This window comes from Macadamia integrifolia, unplaced genomic scaffold (genome assembly GCF_013358625.1).
Source record: "Macadamia integrifolia cultivar HAES 741 unplaced genomic scaffold, SCU_Mint_v3 scaffold31, whole genome shotgun sequence".
In the NCBI taxonomy this organism is placed as follows: domain Eukaryota; kingdom Viridiplantae; phylum Streptophyta; class Magnoliopsida; order Proteales; family Proteaceae; genus Macadamia; species Macadamia integrifolia.
In genome coordinates this window covers 691,450-704,397 of record NW_024869204.1, presented here as the reverse complement: position 1 = coordinate 704,397, position 12,948 = coordinate 691,450, and the positions used below count along the sequence as shown (strand labels likewise).

Genomic DNA, 12,948 nt, shown 5'->3' with positions numbered 1-12,948 from the left:
TTTGTGCCTTTTTACAAAGTACTAGTCTTAAATCGGAACCCTTGGTTTTTCCCTAATTGATCTAACTGGTGCTTGCAGCTTCTGCTATGTACCTGAAATTGATCTACTCCTACTCTGAGCAACCAGAGCCTTTTCTTTTTCTTACCCTCCCTCCCTTGTTCTTTTGCACTTTTCCCAAATACCTAATTTGGTCCTTTACAGTACTCAATTGGCCTTGGCATAAACCTTGTTGCTGAACCTAACATTCCAATTTCAATCACTCTTGCTGGCCTGTTGCATGGTCTTTTCCAATCCTGAATTGGTCCTTCACAGTTTGCTACCATTCGGTGCATGCATTCTTAGACAATTATCCCATATCCCAAAACCTGTCTGTACAATGTACATTGAGTTTTACCATTGTTGTTGCAGTATGGTATTGATGAGGTCTGTAGTTTTATCTTTTTTAGCTCAGAACATTTATAATAAGTGGCTTGTTCACATGCATGTCTACCACTGTCTGTTCTTTAGGTGAGCAAGGAATGGTAGATGAGGCACAGAAAGCACTGGAAGAGGCTGAAGCGCTGAAGAAGGTATTATCCTCCCATTTCCATATTAATTTACAAGATCAGGCTATTTCTATCCTATTTTGTGCAGCCGTCAGTGGTTTTCCTTCAGTAGTGTTCAGTTGTTTTCCCTAGATATCCTTGTTGTATTGATGCCTCAACTTTTTAATATTTATTATTTGTCATTAATGATTGATTATTATTTTATTGCTTCAGTTGGGAGCTAGGCAGGAGCCTATTCTGGACTCTTCGAAGTATACTGCAGCTGATGTGCGCATTGTGAGTCATATTCTCCTTAATCTTCTATCTAGTTGCATTTTTCATGTTTGTAACCGATAGAGTAAATTTCTTCTGGAGTATGATGCATGATTCTCTTGACCATTTAGTTTCAGTTGTATGCAGTGTACTGGGAATATACCAAGACACCGCTAATTTACCTTTGGTAGCAACCTTTATGTCCACCCATTGAAGAATGCCACCCGCTATTTTCCTTTGATAGCAACCTTTATGTCCACCTATTCAAGATTGCTGCTCAAAAGAAAATTTCCTTGTGGGATCCCACTCATTAGGCCAGTTTATTATCCACCTACTGACATTTGGGAGGCTAGGTGATTTTACCCCTTGTCGAAATTGAAATATTTTGGCGAAACAACAGAAATGGGGGTGAAATTTGGTAGATTTTGCCAAAATTTTTAGAAATGCCCGGAATGGTGGAATTTTTGCATGAAACTTCAGGGGGTGTGCCTATTTTTTGAGCATAGATACACGTATTTGAATCAGCATATGCTTTTGAAAAAAAAAAAAAAAACCCAAAGTGGAAGTTTCTGTTTGGCTTTGTAATGTAGGACTAGATTTGATAAGTCAAACTAGACCCAAACTACAGGATTTTCTAAACCAAAGAACAACCAGAACCAGCCCATCAACATAACAGAAAAATCAGAATAACATATAGTTCAGCAGGCTATTATCGATTCTAATAGGCAATACTATTGAGGGTCAAATCAGTAGCAACCCTTAGGACTTAAATCACCAACTAACGAGACTAAAACAATGAAGAATATACCAGCAACCAATCAGCAATATTCAGGGCAGATCGACTCAAATTTCTGGGCAGAATCTGAACTAACCAGAATCGGCCAGAATAGGGGAAAACTTCATAACAATCGAATCCCTGGTCTGATGTCCTCCAAATTAGGATCGAACCATCCTCTCATTAGGTATCATACTCAACCAAAAGATGGGATTCATCAGTTGGAGGGGTAGTCAGATCAGTGAAGGATCGAATAGAAGCAATCTGGGAGTTCCAGAACCAGAAATTAAGAAAACACCAGATCTGTCACCTAGCTTGTCGAACCATAAAAGAACCTTATAAATAGCCTTGAAGAAGAGAGAAAACACTTGAAGAAGAAGAAAACACTTGTAAGAACCACCCGGGCTTCTCACTGCAAGGCGTTGACCAGATCAAACACTATTCCCATCGTTCTTGATCAAACACAAGAAGCATCTCAACAGAGACATTGCAGCAGCAGCAGCTGAGTTTTTTTGTTCTTAAAATCGTGGGGCTTAATGGGAGCCCTTCTCTTTTATTTATAACAATGATGGGGGGTGATTACACAAAGTTACTAAAAAACTGAAATAAAGATTACTAACAGCTAGTTACTAAATTTGGAAAAAGTAAACTAGGAAATAAAACAAATGGAATTAGAAACTAAATAACCCCATCTAAAAAGGAAACAAAAAGGAAACTAAAGAAAAATGAAACAAATCAGTGAATCTCGTATGCAACCTTAGAACCCCTAGTTTAGACCCATAAAAGTGGCCCATTACACTCCAAACCTCATGGACTGAAGGCCCAACACATATACAACTCAGCCCTAGACTTATTCCTAATAAAACAAGCCTAATTTGGTGAAGAATCTGCATCACTTTGGACCCTATGTTGCAAGTACACAATTTAGGCCTGGAACACACAAACCCACCCACCCACCCACCCACCCACCAAACAATAGAAATATGCTGTAGGAATAAAGAATCATAAAATTAACAAGCATATATCAAATATGAAGCATATAACAATACAATTCCATTGTCAAAATGTGTCAACATAGACACTTAACCAAGTTCAAGTTTATGACTGTTTCTGAAATTCAATTTTCCAATCTGTTGCAAACTAGAATCTAAGTAACCAAACCAAGAGCAAACAAGAAGAAAGAGAAGAGAAAGAAGAAAGAAGGGAGGAGAAGAGAAAAGGCACCAAATGTTTGGAGAGGCAACCTGTGATGGTGTGTGTTAGGTCACAATTGCAGATTCCTCCTCCTTATATATATATATATATATATGACTTAAAAGAGAGTTGGGTTAGAGGTCCAAAATACGCCTAACCTACTACTTATTACAATGATCAAGGGGGACTCTAAGCCCAAAAGGATAGAACTTCAACACTCCCCCTCAAGCTGGAGCATTATAGGTCACCCATGCTCAACTTGTTACAGCAAGTATAAGAACTAGGGGCAAACAAGGACTTAGTAAATATATCAGCTAGCTGATCTGAAGAAGAAACAAATGGAGTCTCAACTAGTTTCTTCAACACGGCATCTCGAACGAAATGATAGTCCACTTCAATTTGTTTGGTCCGTTAATGATAGATTGGATTGTTGGCAATATATATAGCTGCTTGGTTGTGACAATGCATCTTCATAGGTGTAGGCACAGGAAAACCCATCTCAAGAAGGAGAGACTTGAGCCACATTAACTCGGCAGTAGTATGGGCCATAGCCCTGTACCTTGCTTTACACTTGACCTGGCAATTGCCGTCTTTTTCTTGCTCTGCCAAGTAACCAACAAATGTACAATAATTTCGAAGGACGATTACTAGCCGAATCGGCCCAATCAACATAAAAAAAGGTAACCAACTTCATATGCTTATTAGGACGATAAATCAAACCTTCACTAGGGGCACCCTTCAAGTAACGAAGGATCTGAACAACTGCATCCCAATAAGCTTTCTGAGGAGATTGCATGAACTAAATGAGTTCTGCTACTGCAAAAGATATATTTGGTCTGGTAACTATAAAATATATCCGTTTTTCTACCAAACTCTTGTATTGATGAACATCTATGAGAGAATCACCATCATCGACATCAAACTTTTGATGAGGGTCCATTGGAATACCTACTGGCTTGGATGCAAGCATACTAGTATTAGATAAGAGGTCTAAGACATACTTGCACTTAGACAGACTGATGCATTTATTGCTTCTCACAACCTCAATACCAAGAAAATAATGGAGATCACCTAGATCGTTGGTCTAAAAATGCTGCTGTAAATAGGTTTTTACCTTTGTAATACTAGGCACCTCATCATCAGAATTGATAATGTCATCCACATAGATGACCAAGAAAACAACTTACCCTGCATCGGCGAACAATCAGGGAGTAATCTCCATAGCATTGTGAAAACACAAGACATCACTGTGGTACTAAACTTGTCAAACCATACTCTGGGCTACTGTTTGAGACCATAATTAGCATTATGCAACCTGCAAACATGAGTGCTAACCTCCCCCTGAGCAACATAATCCGGAGGTTGCTCCATATGCACCTTCTTAGTCAAATCACCATATAAAAATGGATTTTTAATATCTAACTGAAATAGTGGCCAATCAAAGTTTACAACTAGAGAAATAAGCAAACGAACAAAATTCAACCGTGTAATAGGAGAGAGAATCTCGAAGTAGTCAACCCCATAAGTTTGGGTTTAGCCCTTGGCAACCATACGAGCCTTGAGTTGCTCAACAGTCATCAGGAAGGTACTTAATAGTGTGAATCCAGTAACACTTAACTATGTCCTTACTAGGAGGCAGATCTACCAAACTCCAAGTGTTACAGGTAAAAAAAGAGTATCCATTTAACATCCATGGCAATCTTCCAGGCAAGAAGACGAAGGGCCTCAATATGATGCTTAGGTATAGTAGAGGTAGACAATGACATGGCAAGACTATGAATAGAAGTAGGAAGATGGGAAAGGAAAACAAACTTATCATCAATAGGATACACAACTATAGACTTTTGAGTGCAAGAACGTGTGCCTTTACGTAATGCAACTGGTAAGTCAGGAGGAAATGAAGTAGGTGGAGCTTCACCAGTGGAAGAAGCTAGTAGAGGTGGGGAAACCATGGGAACAGTAGGGAACCCCATCCTGTTTCACTTTCTTGTTCCTGCACTAATATACCTATTGTGGTGGTGTACACTGAACACTAGGAGCATTAGGAAATGTAACTAAAGAAGGAATAGGAGGCGCAGCAATATGAATCTAAGGAAAAGCGACATTCATTTGGGGAAACTTAGTGGTGGGATGATGATTAATGATATTCAAGCAGCCATCAACGCCAAGAAATCTATTTTCAAAAGTTGACAAAAGACTAAGGATGAGGATGATTTAAAAGGAATAAATTTGCTAGAATGAAATAATGATAGTAGGAAAAGCTAGGACTATGAAATATAATGATTTCCATAACAATTTAAGCACGAAGGAAGGGGAAAATATATATAATTAGCTAAAATGAGGGAAAGGGCAGGTAGAGATTTTAACCATATTAGATGCATTAAAAATGAAGATGATAAAATATAACAAGGTGATGAGGATTTTAAAGAGATAAAAAAGCTATTTCTACAACTTACTAAATGAAAACAATACAAGCAATAGAGAAGTAAGAACTACCCTCAAAGAAGGTGACATCAACACCCACAAAATACCTATGGGAGATAGGGTCATAACACCAATACCCTTTCTGGGTACAAGGATGACCTAGGAAACACATTTAGTAAACCTAGAGGAAAGCTTATTATTAGAAGATATGTGCAAGTTATGGACAAAGCAGACACACCAAAAAACATGGGGAGGTAAAACAAAGGTGGGTAAGCCAGCTGGACAATAGAGAAAGGTGACTTGTCGGCAAAAATAGAGGAGGGCATACAATTAATTAAATAACATGCAGTTAATACCCCATCACACCAAAATTGCTTTGGAATATGCATATGTAACATGATAACACGTGCAACCTCTAAAAGATGTTTATTTTTCTGTTTTGCCACTCCATTTTGCTCTGGTGTGTAGGAATAGTTGGACTTGGTTTGGTGACTCATACCATGGGCGACACAAAACTCAGAAACCTCATATTTAACATATTCCAAAGCATATCATAACGAAAAAATTTAATAGAAGTGCCAAATTAAGTCTTAATTTCAGTATAATTTTTTTTTGAAAACTGACAAAAACTCTGAACGATCCTTCAAGAGGTACAACCATGTGAGATTGGGAATGATCGTCCATAAAAGTAACAAAATAAATAAAACCATGCTTGTTCTTGACACGACAAGGACCCTAGATGTCCGAATGGACTAAAGAAAATAAATACGGCCTACGAGCCACAGAACGAGAAGGAAAGGACACACGATTGTGTGTTCCTAACTCGTAGGCTTCACACTCTAACCTAGACACAAACTTGAAAGCAGGAAATACCAATTTTAACCTTAAAAAAGACATGACCTAAGCTACAATGCCACTGGAAAGGAGTCACACCACTAACAGAAGCAGAAGCACCACAGTTGAGGTAGTACAATCCTTCGTTTTCACGCCCTCCACCAATCGTCTTCCTCATGTGAAGATCCTGAAAAACACAATGAGTTGGGAAAATGTCGCAGGACATTTTAATGATTTAGTAAGCTACTACCCGAAATAAGACTTAATGGAAATTAAGGGATATGTAATACAGAGGAAAGACTAAGGGAGAGGTTAGAGAGATTGTACCATAACTAGAAATTGGGGAGGGAGACCCATTAGCTAGTATCATAGAGGAGGAATGAGAATTATTATTAAAAGATGTAAATAAGGGAGACATCCAGTCGTACCATTAAGATAAACTATTGGTTTTTTTTTAATTTTCGAGAGTAAAAAAACCACACCCTTCCCCTTCGATGACTGTTTAACCCATGCCCCCTTCCCCTCAGGCGGCCTTCGCTATCGGTTCCCCCTCCACCCCTGATATCCATAGCTCTGACCTTGCCCCCATCGCCCCATCCCTCGCTCCCTCCCCTCTCAGTCGTCCCTTGAACTCCGTCGTTAGCTCCCCCATTGCCTCCTCCCTTCCTCTCTTGCTCCCTTTGCCAATCACTCCTTATTCTTCCTCCCGCCTACTTCTCTTAACTCCATCCCTGTTGGGCTTTATCCGCTTGGACTCCTAGAATCTGAAATCCTTAAGTGGAACAACTGTGTCATTGGCTTCTTCCTTGGCAGTCGCCCCCCTTTCTCTATAGTCAAAGCTTCTCTCCTAAACCAATGGAAGCCTTCGGGAACCCTCTCCACCTTCATGCTGGAAAATGATACCTTCATTTTTGATTTCTCCTCCACTCTGGACAAATCCGTTGCATTGGACGATGGTCCTTGGTTTGTGGGGAAGAAGCCAATCTTCTTGCGCCAATGGGATGAGTTCACATCGTTCAACAGCTCTGAGCTTTCCTCCATTCCCCTGTGGGTCATTTTCCCCAATCTTCCTCTTCACTTTTGGTGCCCCAAAGGATTGAACTTGATCGGATCCATCATCGGTAAGCCCCTATACTCTGATAAGAGAACGAAGATAATGGACAGGCTGTCCTATGCAAGAATATGAATTGAGGTTTAAGCAGATTAGATTCTACCCTCCACAGTGACTATTATTGATGGTGAAGGCCATTTCTTTATTCAAGAGGTGAAATACAATTGGCTCCCTCCTACTTGCACTCTATGCAAGTGCTTCAGCCTCTCCACTGCACTCTGTGTTAAAAACCAATCTTTCGAACACTTGCATGCTCCGCCAGAGATGAGTGAAACTGCCGCAAGATTTGACTGCCGTTGAGTTCACCGTTCAAAGGAAAAGAAAAAAATAATAATATCAGTTAACAGAGTAACCCTAAGCTCAGTCGGCCCTCACTGAAGTGTATGAGCGCTGCTTTCGCCTCTGGGAACCTTAGTGCTAGGACCGCTGGTCCATCGAAGCCTCTAGTGACCGTCGGTAGCAACCGATTCTTGGATCTCGAGACCCTTGATGTTGTTGATGGATCTGATCACCCTCTTCCTTCCCCCTTTGATGTGCCATCCTGCGCCCCCTTCTAGTTTCCAGGCTGGACTCGAGCCCCCCCTCTGTTTCGGCCATTCCTTTTGTTCCTCCTGTGTCTTCTCTGCCACCTCTCCTTCGTCTCCCTTGCTAAAGCCCTAACCTTGTCCAGTGCTCCTCGTACCACTATTACCTCTTTTGGAGACTTACAACCCTCTTTAAACCAATCCGAACCGGAGTCATCCTTTTTTCCTTTGAACCAATTTATACCGGTCCAATTTCTAAATACTTTTTCTAAATTTCCCTTGGACCATCCACTTTATCCGGGTAACCTATACAACACATCCAACCCCTTATACCACCTCCGATCCGCTTCGTCTCGCCCGACCTGTCTACCACCTCCATTCCTAACCAGCTACCACCAACCACTACTCTCTAGGACCCGAACCCACCTCCTCCCTCCCCCATCACCTGTTCCCCCTCTTTGTTGAACCACGATGGCTCTCTCCTCCGCGCCTTTGCTAGCAGCCTCCTTCCCTCGATGACTGCTGATGCTCCTTCAGTTACCACGACCACCCCTCTTGGAGCCCTAGTTTCGATGGGCTCCCTTGTCCCCATTGATGCTTTGGCCTTGGAAGGCCCCCTCGCCTCCCGTGTTTCTCTGGCTTTGGAAGGCCCCGTCGCCGCCGCCGCCGCTCCTCCGTTGGACGCTCTTGGTCCCCCCTCTCTTAGGTACATCTCAGCCCACTAGGCTGACCCCGAAAGATGTGCCTATTGCCCCTGTTGGGCTGCTTGCTACTCTGGCCTTGGAAGGCCCCACCACCATCGCTGCTCCTTTGTCGGACCCTCATGGTCCTTCCATGAATCATCAACTGTTGAAACCGCTGCTTTCGATATGATGACCCATGTTGCCAAGTTGACTGGTGTAGAAACACAACCCTAAAACGATGCAGAAGATACTGGAAAAACAAAACAAACAATGCACACGGATTTTACGAGGTTCGGCGAGGTTGCCTACATCCCCGGTGAGATGAGATCCTGCTTCACTATCAATGGAGAATAGGGTTACAGCGCTAGTCATCACACCTCTCAATATTGCTTGCATTATAGAGAAAGAAACCCTCGCTACAAATATATAGCGAAAAAAACCCTAATCCGGATTAAACTACAATTGCCCTCAAATAAAAAATTTCGAGCGGGGGGCTGCGCCCCCCTACACCCCCGGCTATGCAGGGGGCCTCTTGCCCCCTTGCAACCCCCATGGCTCGCTAACTGGCTAGCGGGACTGCCGTCTTGCCTGTCTAGGTGCTGCACCAATACTTCTTGGATTAAACTGCGACGGAATACAAGACATCATACACCAACAACTGGTTCCATCGATGTCTTGCCTCGGTCATTTCAGCCCCTCTGGTGGCCACGACAGATTTGCTTTCTGCTACTATTGAAGATTTGAAATCCCAATTGGAATTTTACAGGCTGCTTCTGGAATTGCTACTGCTGGTTGTACTGATTGCAACCCTCCCCTTATCCATGGCTCCTCCGTTAGCACTGTCACTTCCCTTGCCCCCCACCTTCCTTGGTGATCCCTCCCAAAAAGAAGAAAAAACCCACCTCCACTGCTGAACCTTCCTCCAGGTTCAAAGCCAATCCTAATTCAACCACCTCTCCTGTCATTGGATACACCCATCGAACCACACCTAGAAGCATTCCCTCTGCTTCCAAAACCCCTCCCTGCTCTTCGAAGCATTTGTTGCCCAACTCTTCCTAACTTTAATGATCCCTTGGACCGTCTGAAATGTTCGAGGCCTTAACTACTTGTCTAAACAAGCTGACATTCGATCCTGCATTCGTTCCTCCCTCTCCAACCTCTGCTGCCTTCTTAAAACGAGAGTTCTTGAAGCAAATGCCTCGCATATCATCTCCTCCATTGCCCTGTCTTGGTCTCACATCTTTAATTATTTCTATGGTCCCATTGGCAGAATCTGGGTCCTTTGGGATCCCAACTCTCTCCTTATCACTGCCCTCTCCTCTGCCCAGGCCATTCACCTCTCCATCTCCCACTCCTCTGGAACCCACATATGCTAACTCTCTATCATCTGTGCCCATAATCTTGCCCCCCGCCGGCTTCCCCTTTGGGCTGAGCTCCGTTCTTAGCCACTCCACGGGTTCTAGCCCTTGGGACATTGTGGGTGATTTTAATGTCATCCGGTTCAGTCATGAGAAGCATGGGGGGAACCCCATTGACCATGATGCAGTCGACTCCTTTAATGATTGCATTGACAACCTTAGCCTTGACGATCTCAGATGGTCGGGAGTTAAGCTCTCCTCATGCAATAGAAGATCTGGTAATCTCCGTGTGGCTTATAATAAGCTAGATAGAGCTCTTGTCAATGAAGCATGGCTTGATTCCTTTCCCTCCTCTCATGCCTGCTTTGAGCTCCCTAGGATTTCTGATCACGGCTCGATCTCCATCTATGTCCTCCCCTTCCGCTCCTTTAGTCCTAAGCCCTTTAAGCCCTTTAAGTTCTTTGATATGTGGGTATTCCACCCCGATTTCCTCTCTTTAGTGAGAGATGCTTGGAACATTCCCATCAACCCTTCCCTTTTCCCCCTCTTTGCATTTGCCAAAAAGCTTAAGAATGTCAAAGCCTCTCTCAAGCTCTGGAATTCTTCCACTTTTGGCAATATCTCCTCTCATGTCTCCTCCTGCCGTGATAAGTTTCTCTCCATCCAAGCCAAAATCCAGGCTGATCTCCTCAACCCCATCCTCGCATCTGAAGAGAAATCCACTGCTTCGGAGCTCTCCCTCCATCTTGCTCAAGAGGAAAGCTTTCTCCGTCAGAAAGCCCGCATTAAATGGCTAGACCTTGGAGACTCAAACCCTACTTACGGCTAGAAACAATGTGAACTCCATCCCTAAGCTCATTTCCTCCTCTGATATTGAGATTCACAACCTGGAGGCCATCAAAGCTGAAGCTGTTTCCCACTTCTAGGGAATTTTCCTTCCTCCCATCCCTCACCTTCTTCTTGATAAATTTGTCCCGGATGACCTTCTCCCTTGCCTTCAGTCTATTCCTTCTGATGAGGAAATCCTATTGGCCATCCTCTCTCACAAGGCTAATAAAGCCCCTAGCCCGGATGGTTTCATCACATGATTCTTCTCCTCCTGCTGGAACATTGTTCATCATAATCCTTGCTATCCGGAGCTTCTTCCTCAATCCCAACCAGATCAGTGGTGTCAACCATACATTCCTCTATCTCATTCCCAAAAAGGAGGGGGCGGTCTCTATGGATGACTTCAGGCCAATCTCTCTTTGTAATATGCTCTACAAATTTGTGGCCAAAATTCTATCCAATAGAATTTAAAAAGTCATTGACATCCTTGTGAGCCCAAATCAATCCGCTTTCATTGTTAGTAGGAGCATTATTGATGATATCATGCTTTGTCATGAGATTGTCCGTGGCTTTGACCGTAAATCTCATTCCTCCGCTGCTCTTCTCAAAATTGACGTCCATAAGGCATTTGACACCCTGAGCTAGGACTTCATTTCCAAAGTCCTTCTCAACATGTCCTTTCCTCCCTCCTTTGTCCATTGGATTCACTCCTGTATTTCCTCTCCTATGTTCTCTGTTCTTGTCAATGGTAGCCCTGTTGGCTACTTCCCCTCTGGAAGATGAATTAGGCAAGGTTGTCCTCTATCTCCCTTTCTCTTCTCCCTGTCCCTGGAAGTTCTGTCTAGATCCATCGAATCTGCCTTGGGCCTCCACCTTATCTCTCCTGTCCCTAAATCCAAATCCCATCTTCTCACCCATATCGCTTTTGCTGATGATATCATGATCTTCTCCAAAGCCGACCCCTCTCCATTTCCACCATTATGGATTCTCTCTGTTCCTTCGAGAATCTCTTAGGCCTCCGCATTAATCTACTCAAATCGAGCCTCTTTCTCTTAGGGGTCTCCCTTGACACTCAGGCTCGCCTTCTTGGCATCACTGGATTCTCCTTGGGTTCCCTGCCTGTTAAGTACCTGGGTCTCCCTCTCATCTCCTTTAGGCTCTCCTCCCATCATTGCTTCCCTATGCTAGACCTCCTGAGAAAGAAGCTCCAGCTTTGAAAAGGCAAACTGCTCTTCTATGCTAGGCGCCTAACCCTCATTCGTTCAGTGCTCCAATCCATGTATCTATATTGGTCTGGTGTCTTCCTCCTTCCTGTTTCCATAACCAAGACCATTGAAGGAATCTTTTTCTCCTTTCTTTGGAACGGTTCGGACACCTCCAGATTTCTTCACCCTCTCAGTTGGGACAAGATCTGCCTACCCAAAGCTGAAGGTGGTCTTGGCATCAGGAGAATTAAAGATGTCAATTTTGTGGGTATTTTTAAGCTCATTTGGAAAATTGTGTCCAAGCAGAAGGGCATCTGGGTAGACTTGATTCACTCCTACCTGCTCAAGCACCACTCCCTCTGGACTGTCCCAATTCCTCTGTACGGTTCTTGGATCTGGAGGAAAATTCTCTCTCAGACCTTTGGCCGCAATGCCATATCCTTTTCCATAGGTAATGGCCAGGCCACCTCCGACCCTTGGCACCCGACTGGTATCCTCGCTTCCCTGGTGTCCCTCAGAATCATTGCTCCTCTGTCATTTTCAAGTATGCTCTTGTTCCTTATATCCTATCCCCTTTTGGTTGGTCCCCCCCTTCGTCCCTTCCTCCCCTTCATGACCTTTGGTCCTCTCCCTCCTCTGCCTCCTGGCCATTGAGGTAGAGAAGACAAATGCATCTGGCTTCCCTCATCCAATGGGATATTCTCTTCTGCCTCTGCTTGGACCTTCATTAGGTCCTCTGGTTCTGTGGTTCTTTGGCATAACCTTGTTTGGTTCAAAGGTCACATCCCTCGTCACAGTCTTACTCTTTGGAGATGCCTCTCTAATTGTCTCCCAATGGAAGCCTTCCTCAACCACCGCCATAGCCTCGTTCCCCCCTCTTGCTGCCTCTGCCGTTAAGGTACTGAGGACGTCCCTCACCTCTTCTTCTCCTGCCCTTTTTCCTCCTCCGTCTGGAAATTGGTTCTCTCTAAATGTTGGCCCTCCGTTAGACCTATTCTTCCCTTTGACAGAGAATGGATTTAGATTGACATGACTTTTTTGGGATCATACATTTGCGATACCATTGGGAAGCTTGCTTTCTCTGTTACCATTAATCATATCTGGATGGAGGGAAACATTTGTAGATGGTCTTCCAACTCCCGCTTCTTGGACAAAATTTGGAAAGCCATCTACTTTGATGTTACCTCCAAAATCCAATCCCTCGACCATAAGCCT

The 12,948-nt window shown here is 43.5% G+C and overlaps 1 protein-coding gene across 1 annotated transcript in view; it reads left to right on the top strand.

Moving 5' to 3' along the window:
* Positions 1-12,948, top strand: part of LOC122067748 (putative RNA-binding protein Luc7-like 2) — a 40,886-nt gene that overhangs the window by 3,606 nt on the left and 24,332 nt on the right. The window contains exons 7-8 of the mRNA XM_042631588.1: positions 508-569; positions 759-821. Coding sequence (XP_042487522.1) covers positions 508-569; positions 759-821 — 125 coding nt within the window. The remainder of the gene's footprint in view (positions 1-507; positions 570-758; positions 822-12,948) is intronic.